This window comes from Dromaius novaehollandiae, chromosome 1, assembly GCF_036370855.1.
Source record: "Dromaius novaehollandiae isolate bDroNov1 chromosome 1, bDroNov1.hap1, whole genome shotgun sequence".
NCBI lineage: Eukaryota > Metazoa > Chordata > Aves > Casuariiformes > Dromaiidae > Dromaius > Dromaius novaehollandiae.
Window position 1 is genome coordinate 204,543,057 of NC_088098.1, and position 18,217 is coordinate 204,561,273.

The 18,217-nt window shown below is 38.0% G+C and overlaps 1 protein-coding gene across 1 annotated transcript in view; it reads right to left on the reverse strand.

Annotated features, from left to right (window-relative positions):
• Window positions 1-1,829: 1,829 nt before the first annotated feature.
• Window positions 1,830-18,217, reverse strand: part of ARHGAP42 (Rho GTPase activating protein 42) — a 161,009-nt gene continuing 144,621 nt past the window's right edge. The window contains exons 21-24 of the mRNA XM_026109167.2: window positions 15,914-16,070; window positions 14,913-14,975; window positions 7,792-7,871; window positions 1,830-7,563 (exon numbers count right to left, since the gene is read on the reverse strand). Of these exons, the coding sequence (XP_025964952.1) occupies window positions 7,475-7,563; window positions 7,792-7,871; window positions 14,913-14,975; window positions 15,914-16,070 (389 nt within the window). The 3' untranslated portion in view covers window positions 1,830-7,474. The remainder of the gene's footprint in view (window positions 7,564-7,791; window positions 7,872-14,912; window positions 14,976-15,913; window positions 16,071-18,217) is intronic.

Below are 18,217 nucleotides of genomic sequence, written 5' to 3' on the forward strand. Positions count from 1 at the left end.
TATGAACCGTCCTGCCCGGATCAGGAGCAAAATTCTTCATTCAATTCTTCAAAAAATGAAATGCTTAATTTGCCTTTATGCCTGTTCACAAATATGGAGATCTGGGAATCCACGACAGCTCTTATCACTCATGCTTTCGGTCGTTAATACGAGCAATGGTGAAATAAGCTGTTGGTACTGACCCCAGACTACCCTGTCATGGTGAAGTCCAATGTGGCCTACACAGATGTACTTCAACATGCCAGGCATGAGAGGGCAATAGGGCAGTGCTGGTGATCTCTTGGCAAACGTACTCAGCGGCCGCTGTTGCTCCCGGCGTTGCCTCACTGCTGAAAATCCACATGGTGCTAGAGAGTGTTTTGGGGGATGACTGGTGACAGATTAGTCACAGGCATTTCCTCTAAGTCACAGGTTATTTCATAATAGTTACACACTACTTCTGATGTAGTTAAGCAACCTTCAAATAAGGGCAAAATGTTGCAAATCATTTAGTACCTCTCACTTGCAGCCTCTCCTCCTCAGACTTTTCTAGCAGAGTTAATTCAGCAAAACCCAGCTTCACCAGCACAATTCCTTCCTTTGAGCTCAGACTTCTTTTTCCTCCCTGACCCCATACTGCACAAAACACTAGGAACTTAACAGTGCGCATGTTTAGCGCCCATAAGCTGCAAGGCTAGGCTGCTTCTTCACTTACAACCACCGTTTCACAGCCCTCGCCCACTGCAGAGCAGGTCCACCCTGTGCCCTGGATGTGCAGAACTGCACTTCCCAGCCCAGGGCTGGCAGGACCAGCCCTACGCACACAGCACTGCACCTCCCAGCCATCTCAAACAGCACTTAGGGGTCAGGAGTGGATCTGAGCCATCACGTCTCATCTTGCCTTCCTTCCAGCTCTTCTAACTCCTTTTTACCAAATAGCTTTATTTTTCACCACTTGCTTACTTTTAGCTTGCAAATTCAGTCGCTGGCACGGCCTCATTGCTGCTCATGCTCAGTAGAGTTTTTGTTGGTACTTTCTTAGAGAGCATTTTAAAACTTACAAAGTACAGATATGAAGCTGTATGGCCCTAGCATTTAATAATGGTAATAACAGTGGGTCCTTGTGCTGATGCCCAGTGGTTTACGCCACACCCTGCTTCCACTAACTGCTGGCTGAGCTCACAGTGGATTTAAGGACCCAGAATACATATACCTCATTTTAAGTGAGTACAGAAAAAGCTGGAATTTTTTATAGTGGGTTCTGAGTTACCCACTATAAAGACCAACTCAGATCAAGATTTGATTTTTAAGTCATCCAGAACTCAGACTTGTTCAAGATGTGCCCACTGTGGGAAACAGTCATTTCATCATTACTTTTTCTTTAAGTGCAAAACATTTTAGTCACAGTTCCTACTTTTAAGATCATACTTGAAAATTATGAAATTTATCAAACAGCAAGACAGAAAATTCTCAAATGTATTTCATCTCGATCCCATTCATTTGACCTCATGAATGTTGTTTTGATATTGCATTAGTCTTGTGCTTCTTTGCTGCATAGCATGTAAAACTGTCACTTTCTTTTCCTCAAAAGTCTTTGGAGACTTCCACCTGATCAAGACAGCAGATGACATATTATTGTCTAGTATTCATACACATGCCCATTACTAAATGGTAGGAACAACTTACTAAATTGTCCTGTACATAAAACATCCTCACGGATGAAACTTCATAAATGCTGGACACTAAAAAATTCAGGTAGGGATAAAGGAAGCACAAAAGTGTTATTATTTGAAAGCAAACCAAAAAAAGGCTGAATCACAGTCCAAGTTTAAACACAATACAGAAATGAGTTTGTGTAGAAAGGCTTTTTATTTTAAAAACATTTTTCAAATTTCTGAAATACAGTGTAAAGTAAAACATAGAAATACATCTGCAAGTCAGCTTATGCATATCATGCCAGTTATTTACATGTAGATATATACAGAGTGCAGATAATTATTGAAACCACACTACAAAATAAACAAAGAGTTCAATAAGATAATTTAGTAGTACTTTATTAAATATATATATTTTTGTTATTGATTGAATATACTTTCCTATTAAAATACTCTATAGTATCTAAAGTAACCCCTATAGACTCTAATACCTCCAAAATTGTCATAAATAAGATTGTAAATTGGAACTACCCATATGTTCAATTGCTTTGCCCTTTGCTATAGTAGAAACTCTTGCAGTGCTGAGATTATTCTGAAATCTTTACTGCCAGTGCCAGAACACTAACAACAATTCCTGATACACTTCCAAAAAAACTGTTGCAGAATAGCTTTCAACGGAGACATCCAAGAGTTGAAGCACCATTGTCTGTATTTAAAATAACAAGGATAATCCAATGGCTTATTAAATACTGCCACATACAGGACAATATAAACAATGCTATTATCTTTGGTGACTGAAATGCAACATTGTATTATTATCTGTTTGGATACCAAGCACCTTATTAAAATAAAACAAAGCAAACTCCCAAAGCCCATACAAAATCCTATGCAAAAAAGAGACCTCCCAACCTCTTCTCATACAGCCTGATCAACAGTCTAGCTTTTGCATGAATGGTAGCCGAAGGGGCGGTGGAAGCAGCAGTGCTCAGGGCTGCATGACCACAAAGAGTAACACTGAAATTTGTCTATAGCTTGATCTCTGTTTAATGGAGTGATCCACACTGGGCACTTGGCTGAAGAAAACACAATGCCAAGCCATACCACGTGTTTTCCCATAGACAGAATATTCCATTTACCCATAGGGGAGCTTCTGGCCAGCACACTCCCACTATAAATTGCCAAATGTCTCTCTTTGACTTCTCTAGCGCTCTGAGACTTTCCATCAATGGAGAAGATCCACCTCAATCTGTAGGATACGCACCGTTAGGGGACACTTTCTTCTTGCCACTCATTCCAGAGTTGCACAAACTGTGGCATTAGGAAATGCAGTATGAAGAACAATGTGCTTTTTGGATTCATTATTTATTCTGATGCAATCTTATTAAGTAGAAAATAGGCCAATGCACAAACATAACAAAGAAATCAAATTCCTCCCATATTATAATGCTCTTTTGTTGTAATTATTGTTCTCAGCTGCTGAATTTTGCAGCTCTCTTCCTAAGATTTCTTTCCTCAAGGCATATTAAAATGAATCCAATTACAGCCAAAGAATAGAGATTATCACCAGAAAATATATAAGCAGACAATAAGTTACTACTACTATCATAGATTAGTGCTGGTCAGCAATTCTGTGCGTCATTTTTCCAGAAATAATCTAACAATGAACTTTATAGATTAGTTAGGGACATAAGTGATAGCTATGGTTTAATTTAGGAGTTTTGTTACATAGTACTCTAAATGCCAAAATATGGCATGAACATTTTAATACTGAACTCAAAGAAATTACACCAAAAATAATTTTTCATCTTAATCAGTATTAATAAAAAGTGATATAAAATATTACTATATTTTACATATTTATCATACAATATATCAGTCCTTCATACTATTAGTTTGACTCATGTTTTGCTGCAACATGTACCAAAAAGTTTAACAAAGAAAAAGACATGGTTACTCACGTAAGTTGTGGGTACAGACATTTTTTTCTCAAGACAAACAGCCATCTCAATGTGTCATCTACTGCAACTTCTACAGTGTTATTTTGATAAAACTGCTGCATTTTTTTAGTAAGGATAATTTAGTAGTAAGGATAATTAAAAAATTTAGCACAACCTTTGCTTGTGAAGTGAATCTGACTTTACTTAACAACTAAATAAATACTCTGAACTAAACTGGTTTGGATCACCTAATTCTCTGATAAGGCACTATCCAAATATTTTATCTTCATTTAAATGTTACGTGTATTTCTGATGATCTACAATTATCAGAAGAGATTTTTGGTCAGGCCTGAGAGTATCATCATTAGGCAAGTGTTGGTGCTGCTCTCTCCTCTGTTCCAGTTTGCAGACACCCAGTTACTTTAAACAACTTTCCAGTTCATTTTACAGCTTCTTGTAGAGATAAATGCCCTCATAAAAAGTCAGGGAAGAGCTGGGGCATTCAACCCAGCAGTGAAATTACACAGAAAGTGCTTGTTATGTACCACAGAAGAAAGGAACACAGAATAACAGCAGCATATTAAAAAAAAAAAAAAAAAAAACCACTAACTCTCCATTAAAAGTGAGTGGTTAACTGCAATTAAGAATGGGCATAATGTTTTCAGATGGAAAAGTCATTTTACAGCTAAGTTTCAATGTATGATCAACATGGCTGGTTCAGAAGAAGGGCCTGAAAAGGTTAATAGTTCTAAAGAATAAAAGATAATTTGTTTTGTGAGCAGCAGAACAAATGAAATCCAGTTTCTTATGAAGTTGTCTTGCACAGTTGAATTTTCTGATATCTAACAGGATATGAATGTATGGGAATAGACATAATACCTCTCTTCCACAGGGATTCTTTCAGGTCTTTCTGCAACCATTCCCTCAGCACTTACAGGCTCTACCTACTCAATCTGTAATTGAACTCAACAATTTTATAAAATTTGTATAAGCTTAGTATCTTTGAGTCCTCTAGCTTGCAATTGGATCAGTTGGTTTCAAAACATACTAATGGAGAATACCCAGAAATACACACAGATTGTGACATCATCTAAATCACCTTTAAAAAAAAAACTGGGGGAAATCAGGCTAAAGAAAATCAAATAAAAGCAAGCATTTTCTATTTCAGTCTTCCTCAGGAATTTCACAACAATTAAATTCCTCCTAAAAGGCATAAAAGGTCATGAAAGAGAAGTTCAATAAAGGTCAGTTTAGGCCTGACCCTGGTGCAATAGATAGGAAAAGTTTTTTTTCCAGACCACTGCATTTCTCTGCATGGGCGAGATGCTGTTGCCGGGCCTCTAGCCTCTGGTCGTAGCTCTGCCCTCTGCCTTCCTCCCACTCCTGTTCACCTGCAGAGCCCTTCTCCTGGGCAGGTCAGCAGAGGAAAGCCCTTTGACACTCTGCAATTTTTGGATTGTGCCTTCCAATACAGCAAAAAAACACAACTAAAATCATGTTGATGATCTCAGGACAATGGAATTTTCAGGCACAGGTTATACAAAGGTGTTGGCTTTCCTTAAAAGTAAGAAATGCTCGACCTGGTGAGAAAGGTCCTTCTGTTCACCTCCTCTCTCTCCTGCTCTAGGAACATTATGGGCATCACACATGGGTCTGTCTCTCCACTGCCCATGACGAAGTCCAGAACAATCCTTCATCACAAGGTGCTGAACACAGTCTTGTCTTATGGGGAAGGAAAATCTGATTTGGGACCTAATGAAACTCTCTCTAGAATGAAGAAATTACCCAGATGAGTCAGTCACTAATTCAAGGGGTCTGTTGTCAACTGCCTGCAATCTACCCCATCCAGACTAGCCCAATTAAAGCCAAAGACTCCCTCTGTGAAAAGCAAGCCCATCTCGGGGGGCTACTCTGCCAGTCTCCCCCCTTTCCTGAACACTGCCTGATGCTTTAACTATCAAACAGAAGGACTTTTCAGGCTTTTGCCACCAGCCTGAATTCCAACACAGAGTTGATCAGCCTAAGTGATGGACTATATGCATGTAAAGGAGGTCCTGATATGCTTCTGTATATTGGCAATAAATCTATCATCTAATTTAAACAAGGAAAAGGTTATGAAAAAAAAAAAGAAGCGATCAGTAGATTAATGATATTTCTAGCCCTAAAAGAAGTTCTTCCTTAAATTTTCTGGAGGCAGCATACATCTTAGAAATCAAGAGAAGTCTTACACATTTATTACTGTTATTGAAGAAAGAACTAAGATTAGTTAGGTCTATGGAACAGTGAAATCTTCCTCTAATACTAACACTGAAGAATTATTAACTTGTTAATATGGTACTTAAATATCTTGTCTTTCAATAGGGCATGGTAACTAATCAAGCAAGGACTGCACTCTTCCTTCTCAAACTGTGCAAGAAAGGCTCAAATTTAGAAAGCTGCTTATGCTTGTGTGTAGTTCTGAACGAACATCTAATTCCACTGACTCCAGATCAGGGTTTTAAGTCATGAAGCATTCAGCTGGCACTCCAAGAACAGATTCTGCTAAGTTGGTAATTTTAGTGACCGGAGATGTTAGATGTACTTCAAAGTTTTATCAAGAAGAGCTTCGGGACTGGATTTTCAGGTATTTCTTTTAGCAGAGTGTCTGTTTCAATTATTTTATGTCTATATTGTCTAACTTGTGTTCTTTGTTCCCTTTTTATGGTCTTTATTCTGTAATAAAAGCATGGTGATGTGCTTGCTTTTTATTGCAGCCTTTCTATAGTAATTTTTAAAAGGAAAATATATGCAAAATTTAATACTAAACGGTTTTTTTAGTCCTACCAGGAACAATCAATGGTTCTTTATAAAACCTTTACCAAGTAGAGTTTTTTTCTGCGGGAAGGGAGAAATCTTTGCCAAATAGTTCAGTGGAAGTTAGGAAAAATAATGCTAAATACTTTCATTGCTAGATGGAGCTTTCAGCATTCATAGTTTACAAAATTAACTACTTTGCAGGCCATTTGTCTTATTTGCAATGGAAAAACTTGAAAGGGACGCAGTTACATTTTATCTTGGGTTTCTAAACATATTGCGTTGTTTCTCATTGCTCACTTCATGTAACTACCAGTCATTCAGATTCAGTATGTCGTTGTTTTCTATAGCTATTGTTCTGAGATACACTGAGAACATCTTCAGGATGACTGGTAACATAGAAATATTAAGTTATTATTATTATTTGTAATGCTATAGAAAGGAAGAAATAAATCTAAGAAGTAGTGAATGATACATTCATTAAACATTACATTTGGGATGAGCACTTACTGCTCACTCAGAGTATAATCTGATTTTGTTATCAATTACATAAATTCTGTAACATACTGTGACTGACTAACAAAAGTTCAAACTTCTGATTTATGGAAAACTCATTTCTTATTTGAAATGATTAGGACTGATCTCAGAATCAAGTTTTCCAAGGGAGAATTCAGATCACAATAGAAACATTACTTACATTACAAAAAAAAAAAAAAAACCAAACAAACTACAGATTGCAAGAAACATTGTAGAGTGCATTGCCTCTAAATTTCACACTTCTGTGAGCAACATCCTAGGACCTGCAGGTCTGCAGCTAAATGGTAACTTTTTTTGATTTTATTGCTCTAGTGTTCCTTACCCATAAAAGAAGAACAGAACAACCTTTTACAAACAATAGAAGTTATTTAAACAGAGTACCGTCTTCAGTACAGTAACTGTTAACTGTTTCATCACATTCTGTTCTGGTGACAGGGAGCGGCTGCAGGATCTGAAGGAAATCTACCACTCTCAGCTAACGGGCTGATCGCATATCTGTGTCAGATAAAAATCATAGTGCTTATTATTTGTTACCATGGATACCATGAAGATATTGCTGTCCACTACAAGTTACTAGAGGAAGACAACATAATTCTCAGGGACTAGTCCTGTTTTCCCTTCGTAAGTTGCTTTTAACCAGCCTGGTTCCACTGATGGATACACTGCAAAAAACAAAAACAAAACAAAACAAAAAACACTTTTATAATAAAATAATAAAGTTAAAAGAACCTATATATGTTTCATATATTCATTTAGATAATAGTTATCCAAGATCAACTGAAAAATCAGGGCAAAAACTGAAAGCTGAACGTGGAATTATAACTCTCTTGCCTTGTGGATACAATTCAGCTTATTTTTTATGTAAACAGAGAATGCAAAACATATCTTACCATTGGAAAATATTGCCCCCTGTGGGAAAGACAGCTCATGACTGTGCTCAGCCTTACAGGAATACATGGCTTTTGCTTGCCTGAAACATGAAAATATGAGTTTGCCACAAATAAGATGACCGGAAAAAAAAGCATAAAGAAATTAATTTAAAACCTGAGAAGTATGTGAATAATGAGTTGTACAAATATTTTGCAAAAACTAGTTGCATAGTAGTTCAGAGGAGCAGAATAGTAGCAGATGATAAGACCAGGCTTACTGGATTTAACAAGTACGTTATTGCAGAAGACAGATCAACATCCTACTTAGAAGTTTAAACAGAAATATCATTTGCAACTGTAAAAGGATTCTTTCAACCTAGTTGGCATTGCCAAATTCAAACGAGTACTGAATTGGGCACAGTGCTTGAAACAAGTGAGGGTCTGGCTGCAGACAGTTCAAAAGAGTTTAGGTGAACGGGGTAGGTTTCAGCTTCCGTCACCTGAATTTAGATGTCTATACGTGAGCGAGGGTGTGTCCAGCTCAAAGGACACTCCAGGCCTCCAGAACCTCTCCAGGTTCTGCTATGCTGGACGCCTAGCTAAGGATGCAATGAATGGCTCTCCAGAACCACTACCTGCAGTGACATCTTAAATGGAATAGTAGCTTTAATAAAACCCAACATAATGACACCTACATGCACACAGCTAGTTTATGTGTCATAATCTGCAGCCAAAAAAAAAAAAAAAAAGAAACCCAAACCATCTAGTGGTTAGAATAGTGAAACACTGGAATTGGCTAGAATTGGAGAATTCCTACTCTTGAAGATTCTTAAAAAGCAAGAGAGCAAACAAAAAGACCCACACTAGACAGACATCTGGGAAAGAATGGTTTAGGTATAAAATGATCCTACCCCAGAGTAGGACAGACTAGGTGACCCCTGATATGGCTTCTAGTACTACAATTCTACAAAATACAAAATGGTCCCCGGGGCTGAGCATAAAGATGGAAATCAGAAATTCTCATTAAATTCCTGTGCTTTAGCTAGAACGATAACTTGACTTTAATTTATACACTCAAAGCAGTTTTTATAGGATCCTTTGTCAATCACTTAACTTTCCTGGTATCAGTTTCTCTGAGTTTGTTTAAACTTGTTGGAAACCTGCACTGGAACCCTCACCAAGGGGAGATTAACTTGTTGATCATTTGACCTTCATATGACGTGATGGAGGGTTACTGATACAACCTTCCTCCCAGCCAGCATTTATCTCAATGACCCAGTATGCTATCTGTGGTGAAGTTTTAAATTTTTGGCATACTTTTTGTGAGTGGGTTATGCAAGTATGTAATATATTTTTTCTTTCCTCCCAGGACACTGAGATAACAGAATCACAGGTTAGATTAACAACAGTGCAACAATAGCATAAGGAGAAGTCTATTTTATTCTGTACACTGGTGATGGGGCCATGACTCTTCACCTTTGCAGTTCCACACCTCTCTGGAGTTAAGCAGGGACAAATTTCCTAAATGGAGTAGAGAGTATACTTCTATCCTAGCCCTACAGCCTGGAGCCAATCAGTACTAGCACATTATGCTTCTTTTGAATCTCTAAAAGGAATGGATAGACATATTCCCAAGTTTGCATGTGTGAGCTTCAAGAATTGATTTCTCCTTCTGAAGAAAAAACTTCTCTTATATTTCTCTGAAGCTGATTTATGACTAGACTAAATGGTGTGTTTTGCCTTAATCCAAAGTAAGTAACTGACTCATCACGAGCTAGATTTCCAGGAATCAGGAATTTTGAGTCATGCCCTGGATGTCCAAGGGAATCTTATTTTCAGGACTCTCTGGTAACCACTCATTTCTAACTCTCAGCACTGTCATTTGGAATACATATCCACTGCTAACTAAAAGACCATGAGCACCGGTCTCCTGATTGTCTACTCTGCTTAAATGTTAGCTTGCTTCCTGACTGATTTGGACTACTCTGGCTTAGCACTATTCCAAGACAATTCCTTAGCACAAACCAGGGAACAGTTCACCACAATTCAGAAAAGATGCCATCTTATTTGGCTTCCTCCACCTGATATGGTCTAGCAGACTTTGTACCCTGACACATGCCTCATGTCCTGGAAGACTCTAGGATATAAAAATATTTCCTATGTTTCTTGACATAAAAAAACCCACTCTGGTGGGCTACAACACAGCCTTAGCATTATTTCAGATACTGTGCAATGAAAAAGGGCAGGCAAAACAGCAGTTATGTCTTGGGGCCACAAGGCCATCATATGGGGGCTACGTTATTGGACAGTGTCAATTTGCTTGGGGGGCAGTTCTAAATTGCGTGGACACAAGCCTGTCATTTCGCCTGACCTCCACGTCAAGAACTAGTTCTTGGGTCTCTCTTATTTTGTAGGGTAGACATAGCCTCATAAATTCTTTTTTTTCTTAATCTTTGTTGTCACCACACAACACTCGCCTTTACGAACAGGCTCCCATTTCTAGAGGAGAAATAAAACCATAAGCCCCTGCACACAAAAAAACAAACTGTGCTTTTCTAGGGATACTATCATTTGTATTCCAACGAGGCTTACAGGTACCAGTTCTGACTAGAGACCCTGATGTTACAAAGACTCAGGACTATATTTTGACTGTAAAATACAGTCACTGTTATGAAGAACCTACCATTTATAGTCAACAAGACAGACAAAGAAAACATGAAAAAGTTTCATCACTCTACATGACATATACAGAATTGGCACAGAGTGGGATTATCTGACTTCACCAAAGGTCCCACCGAAAGTAGAAATCAGAGCTACAGTTGCATCCTTTAACCTGAAGGTCACTTTTCCCCTAAGTCAATATGACAAAGTGCTCTACAGATCTTCTGATTATGCAGACCCAGACCTGTAAGTCACTGACAAAGTATCCATTTCCTGTGTGACAAAACAACATATTTTACACAAGTATTAATATAAAACAGTAGAATAATTGTTGATAATTGGTAGTGATTACAAGACAATTGGTAATGAACTTGCTAAAACACAGAGATGATTTTGAACCACTACTTAGTGGCATGACTATCAAATCCTTCTTTCTCCCGTAGTCTCTTCTGTTCTCAGCTTCCCAGTCCAGGTATGTTTATCTTAGAAGTTAAAAGAACATAAAAAACCATGGACTTGCTCAGTTCTAGAAAGAAAAAGCTTCCCAGCATTTGATGTTTACATAGATATACAAACACAAGGTACAAAAAAGTCAGCTTCGCAACAGTTCATGAATTACAGGACTGTTCAGATCATCTTCCCACTGTTCTGCTCCTGATACAGACAGTAATTAAATCCTAATATTATCTACGAATGCTGTGTGACAGTATAGTGAGACAATGAATCTAAGAATATTTACCCATAATTTTGGAGCAATTTTTAATCCCTTGGTTATTCTCTCCACACTCATTTGATTAATTAGGTTCTCCTATTAGTTATTATTCATTTTAGTACCATCCAGCTAGAAGCATTAGCAATGAAAAGGGCCTGCTGTTTCTTAGGCAATTTTATTGTGTGCAATTATGAAACTGCACATTGGCTCTTATGGTGTTAATGCAAGCAAAACTGTCTGCTAAAAAAAAAAAGTGATAACATCACCATCATCTATTATGGTTCTCTTAAGATGATGTTAATATTCTGAGAGAAGAGAGTGATTCATGTTGTTTAGTGAGGGGGAAAAAAAAAACTTCAGAAAATGGTACCCCCATTACCTGAGTCCCTTCTTTCTGTGACTTTACTGGATAGGCTCCAGAGGAAAAAATGCATTTTTCCTTTCTCTTTTATGGCCTATTTTCTATTATATGTATAATAGACTAGCAGTCAAAGGCTCAATACTCAAGACATCATAAATTATTTTGCTTGACTACATGCTGTCAACAACACCTGAGGCACTTTTAATAAACCATTTTAGAAGTTACAAATAGGCTTCAGAACTATGTCCTTGCCCTAATGAGCTTTCAGTCCAGCAAGACAAAGACAGAAAGCAGAAGAGGAATGAATGATGGAAAACATGCGAACATCTATCAGATGACTCATCGGTTAATATTACCTTGCCGGAGGAAGAAAGGTTTATAGACTCCTGGAGAGGGCAAATTTACAGCCGAGTTTAACTGAGTAGAAAGCTCTGGTCTGGACTGGGAAGGGCATTCCAGGTGTTTAAGTAAATGCAAAACATAGTACCAAAATAAAAGCAGAAGGATAACTGGAAAGGCATATTTTAATTATATGGTTGGGAGGGTAGCATATGTCTGGAGAGCTTCACTCTGTCAGCCTACTCCTATTAAAGTCCTAACCCTGCAGCTAGAGATCCTGCTGCCAAGAGAGTCATTTGCTGTCACCAACTCTTCTTTCCAACTTTTTCTAGGTATTCTCTAATGAAAAGCCTTCCTCTTGTGATCATTTTCTCACTTTTTGAGACTCAACTTGTGTACCTCTAAATCAAAAGCCAAGAAAAAGAGTTGGGATTATGTATTAGCACGTTTTTGTATAGTAGCTGCAATAGAGACTTCTGCCCTTACTGAGACTGCTAGTTAACTGCATTATTTGTGAAAGTAATAATGAAAACCCTTCACCTCTCCCAAGTGCATACTAGATTAGTAATAAGGATTGGTCCCAGCATATACAGTAGCTTATACTACAGTCCAGGAGATGGATGATTGATAAACTTGAAGTTAGGAGGGAAGAAAAGGGAAGGATGGGAAGTCAGAAATAGCTCTGGGATTGGAAAAAGAGAACAGAGATTAGAGAGGGCATAACATTTTGCTCTTACCTCTCCAATCCTACAACGTGTACTGTGATCTCTCATTCTGTCTCTTTTCGAAGACAAGAACTCTATTCAAACCAGTGTCACTACGGGGACCCACAGTCACGTACACAAAGTGAGAAAACATTCAGGTCAAATAACTGGCCCAGTACACGCAGAAACAAGTGAAAAAAGGGAGCTTTCATAGTAGAGATAGCACATTAAACAAAGTCAGAAAGAAGAGGTGTAAAGGCTGTTTGGAGGAAGGAATCAACTATGTCCAGATCACTGTGGGGACAGAGCATCCAATAACACATTATCTGCTGGAATACACAAGACCATGTGAGACCTGTACTGCAAAGCCATACAAGTACCTTTGATCCACGTACTGGGCAGGTGACCACAAAATACTGTTTCGGGCAATAGATATGTCGAGTAGGAATGAAGCTACTTAGATGCTACTATGCATAGAAAAGAAGCAGTTAACAATTTCAAAAACACAGGCATTTTTAATAGGGTAAATTAGCCTTGAACAGAACTCAACACTTTCCTGACTGGAATATTTCTGGTATTAAGCCAGTTAGTTTAAATACAGTTTGGATTTCTCTCACACTCTGCCCTGCATATACCCATTAGGTGGTAGAATTATGAATCCATAAGGCCCCTCTGCTGGGTGGATCATATGTAATTACCAGGATTTCAATACACTTAAGAACAAGAAAGACTATCCTAAGGACTTAATTCAGCCTTCATGTTCATAGCATACATGAGAAGTAAATAAAAGCTGGAGCAATACTACAGGAACAGCTGAGCTACTTCTTATTTCATCCTCATTTTGCCTGCTGACCTCTCATTTTCCATTCTCCTTGTTATTGTTGCTCTTCTGATTTCTTAGAAGGACTGAAGTAGAGGAGCTATTAAGCCTTTCAGCCTTTCCTGTTTTGTTATTTGCTCTCCATATCCATTATCAAACTGCTACATTTTTCCTTTGTCAGATTTTTGCTTTGTACATGCTCTTTATATATAGATACAGATGGGACAGGTTCTGAGGGAACAACAGAAGAGAGTTCACAAGAGGGGAGCAATACAAAATACTGAGAAAGAACAGCAGTAGAGGTGAAATGATGCAGGACTGGTAAAGCAATCATTGCTCTTGGCTTAGGTCACTGGCTTAAGAACATGCTAGTCCCTTTATCTATACTTTTCTTCCTTAAATTAATGTGCTGCTCTTTTCACTCCCTTCCTCTCCCACCTCCTTGCCACCCTCTTTTTTGGCCATCTTACAGTTCATGTACTACACAAAACAAGAACAGCCTTGATTTCTGTTAACTGCTTCCTGTGCGCAGAATAAGTGGGCCCCTGCAGGTCAGCTTTATCTTTCTCATCTCTGCTAGATCTGCCAGAGAGCATCGCCATATTCCACCACCACACATCTCAGCACATGTTGGCATCCTCTATTACAGCTGTGCTACCTTCAATTACTACTTCTGAATTTGTGGATTATATCCATATGGATCATATGGTTGTTTTTCTGTTGCTCAACAGTTTCATTAAGATCAGGGTTTCAGTGAGTAAGGTGTCAGACAAAAACAAATGCAAGCTCTGTCTCAAAGAGTCTGAAATGCAGGCACAGTAAAAGAGAAAGAGATTTTTTACCACACCTATCTGATTGTCTGTCTTAGTCTACTAATGGTAGACAGGTTAATAACATGTGGGGATATTGCTTCCTAGATGAACACTCGTCAGAACTTTCTAACTTCATGCAATGTAAGAATGAATCAAATCCACCTAATAAATGCATACAACTGTAAATAAAAATGTAAATAATGCTCATTAAGAATGAAAAAAATGCAGCTCATGAAGAAGAAAGGGCGACAGTTTCTCCAGACTTAGGAACAGAATATGCAGTTGGAAGGACAAGAATTCTGATTAAGTTAATTCTGGTATTCAGGACTTGACTATATGAGCAAATTACCATGAGCTATGACTTAGATCAACAGCACCTTTGCTACTCTGTTGAATGCATGCATAAATAAACAACTATATGGAATAAGTAAAGCACCCTCGCCCTAATTTAAATCACATTAATTTACTCTTTTAGTCATATCCTTAAACAGACCACTAGACCAAGCATCTCTTACTGCAGTGCCCGCAGCAGACAGAATAGACAGTAGGCTGTTATTCTCTATTAGGTTTGATTTTCTATAAAAAGGCTGCGTTTAACAAACCACAAAAAAATGTACATGCCACATGACACTGTCCAAAAGACACCAAACAAAGCTCTGATGCCTCTATTTCAATCTCTGAAGCCAGCAAAGCACAAAGGTTTTTACATGCTGTCGAACTATGAAGCACTCACCGTCCTGAAGAAACTTGTTTAAGTGAACCAGCGCTTTCAAACAACTGTGCTCTTGCAGCCACTCTGAAAATAAAGTGAAGAAGCGGCTTGCTTTAAACTTGGCCCGTTAATTAAACACACAGACTAATTTCAGTTTTAACCATCTAAAGACATGTTTTAAATATTCACTAGACAAACAGAGGAAACTCAAAAACTAAGTTTAAGTCCCTATTCAGCACAATTCTTAAAGGCATAACCTAATTTAGGCCACTGAATGCTCTAGGTGCCTTGCTGAGTCAGTTAACTGAGAGATTACAGAACCAACAAGGTAATACACAGAAAAAAACCACATCACCCTGTATTTAAATTTAGATTCATGAATGGCCAATAGATATATTGGAAATGCTTTTAGTGACAGCCTGTGAGTCACTATCATGCTGGTACTCTGAGCTAGGTAGTTTTTTCTGTTTAAGTTAAGATAAAGAAACCTGTGAAATGGCCACAACGATCCCTTCCAGTTTGAAAGGCGGACAGGCTGAATGGAGTCCTGAAGTATCTGGAGAAGTTTTTGGTACTCTGCAGTTCTGGAAATCACTTGTTCATACGGACAGCGAAAGTCAGGGTCAGAGTCAGGGTCAGAGCAAAGATCTCTTGACTCTTAGGCTTGCGCTATAAGCACTAAGGAACATTGTGAGCCCAGATCTCAGCTAGGTTAAATTGTAACCGCTGCTGCATAGAACTATCATCCTCTCAAGAAGAAAAAAACGGTTTTAGAAAATAAAAACTATTTTATATGCAACACCAGAAGAAATTTCGGAGCAGAAGTTTCTTTACACTTTGGGTCATGCCTTCTTTGTTCAGTTTACAATTTTAATGATTGCACACAAATATTCACAAATAGAGAAACATTCAAAGCTAGTATTCATGGATGCTTTTTCAATAATCTCTCCAGCTGTTCGGGATCACTTTAGAGTGGGCAATACTGTAACAGCTCAAATCTCCACAAGGTCTTGATTACTTACACAGATCCTGGTCTTTGATAGCCATTACTTGACGCAGTATCTAACCTTAATCTCCTGCACATTTTTGGTGGCAAATCGGGATTTGGTGAAGCCTTTGGTGTATCTTTGGTTTCTACTGAAGATAAGCTCTGTATAGATCCACTGCAGCTTTTGTTACCTAAAGAAAGCAACCAAATTTGTAAGGAATATTACAGCTAATTTGAAGTTGTGCCATAATATGTGCAACATGCAAAAAAAACCTCTTTCTTTTTAAAAAAGCAAAATAGGTAGAGAAAGTACTTACTAAGAGAAAGAAGAAACAGTCTTTCAGGTAGAAAGCCAGGAGAAAAGGACCAGCAGCAAGAATGAAGAAACGACATTATAATTGTGAAGGCTAAAAATGACACTTAAAAACTGCACTTAAATGGCTAGACAGTACATTCATTAAAAAGTGATAATAACCCCCCCCAACATTTATAAAGTAGTATATTTTACAGAACTGTAGAAAAATTCATGTTGGAAGGGACCTCAGGAAGTCATGAAGCCCAACCTCCTGCTCAAAGCAGCTATGACATCAGACTAGGTTAATTTTTACGAATTAACTTTTCAGTATTCACAGAAGCTTTGTGTAGTTTTAAAAAATCTTGGAAATCGATGATTACAGCTTGTCCAAAAACAACTGTTATTGTAACTTGACAAAACAGATCTAAAGCTGAACAGCCTGTATTGCACCAAAAAAAGTTCTTGTAACAAAGACATTTTCTTGTGCCACAGAATTGATGCATTTAAATAAACTATAGTCATCTATCCAGTCTCTGAACACAGAACTCGCACCTCAGCTAGTCTGAAAGACATGGTCTCATGAGCCTTTCAGGCTGACCTACCTGCAGACTACCTCCTTGTTTGCCTATACATTCTGTGAGGCAAGAACTGTGTCTACTTCTGTGTATTTTTATTCCCAAGAACAACAGATGCTTAATACCACTTTAAAGGCTGCCATAATATAAATAGCTCCCCAAATACAATACTTTTATTACTAATAGTGTTATTAATACTGTTACTAATTAACAGTAACTCATATCAGGTACTCTCAGGAAAAAGACTGTACACTTCAGGGGGGAGAACTTTACTAAACTTCCAGTGCATGGCACACAACCTTTTATTTTTTATTTGCCCTACTGGTTTTTGTATTACTTACATTATTGAAAGCTCAGTGGCAAAGTCAGCACTCACACTCAGTCCACTGGACCTCATTGTTTCAGTGCTGACTGTGTTAATCTTCATAATCCAAGGCACTGTAAATATGCTGATTTTTACAGTGTTTGTTCTAAGGTTAATTTTCAGATAGCTGTCAGTATGCTGCAATACTTGTACAAAAATGAGTACTCTTGTACTCATAAAGGAGCCAGAGTTCACAGGAATTGAAGCTGACTAACTTACAGCATTTAGCAAAAGTATCTAAATTAAGAAGCTGAATTTTTAACCCTCCCTTTCTTGCAAGGACCCTCTCCACAAGGTTATTTAGAACAGAGGCTCGGCTTAGGTCCTCTGAGGGTGTTCTTTGAAGCAGCATCCTTTTTTGACTGAATAGGAAGACTAGAGTCCTAACTCTGGCACTGAATTTGGATTCCTAAACTTGGACTTGCAAATATATATTGGATAATCAAAAGAGAGCAGTAGCCATAAATCTCTCCGTCCAATTTACGTCTGTTCTTTCATATAGGTCCATGTACAGGTGCATTCAGACATACTTCTCATCTTCAAGGTAACCTACACTCTCTGCTGGGTACCAAAAGATGCAGGTAGGGCAGAATGAAGCAACTATTCCATAAGCAAGGTTTCAGACATAAACAACATGCCAGGGCTTACCCCTTCGTACCATCTGTCCAGTCCTACCTCAACTCAAGGCATTGTCCATAAAATCCCTATCTAAAAGAATTTTTTTTCAGAATCCTACTTCAGCCAATTTAAGAGATGCAGTTGTCCAAAAAAAAAGAGGCTTTTAAAATTTAAACAACAGCTTTCATCAGTATGGATCTTGTTGCAGGGATTCATACCTTTGACACAGTGATAAACCCTAGCTGCTGACTCAAGCTGGCACTCCTGCAAGTCAGTAGCCTGGCTGAGGCATGGCAGGACAGACAGTACTGTAAATTCTGAGAAATGCTGATATATTTTAAGCTGTGTAAACTGTACAGATAACAGACAATGAAAACATGTCAAAAACAGTTTGAAAAGTGAAAGAACATACCACTACATTAACAATTAAACAAACAAAATTAAAGAATGTCATTAGTTTTCAGATGCACCTTTTGTTTTCTGTTA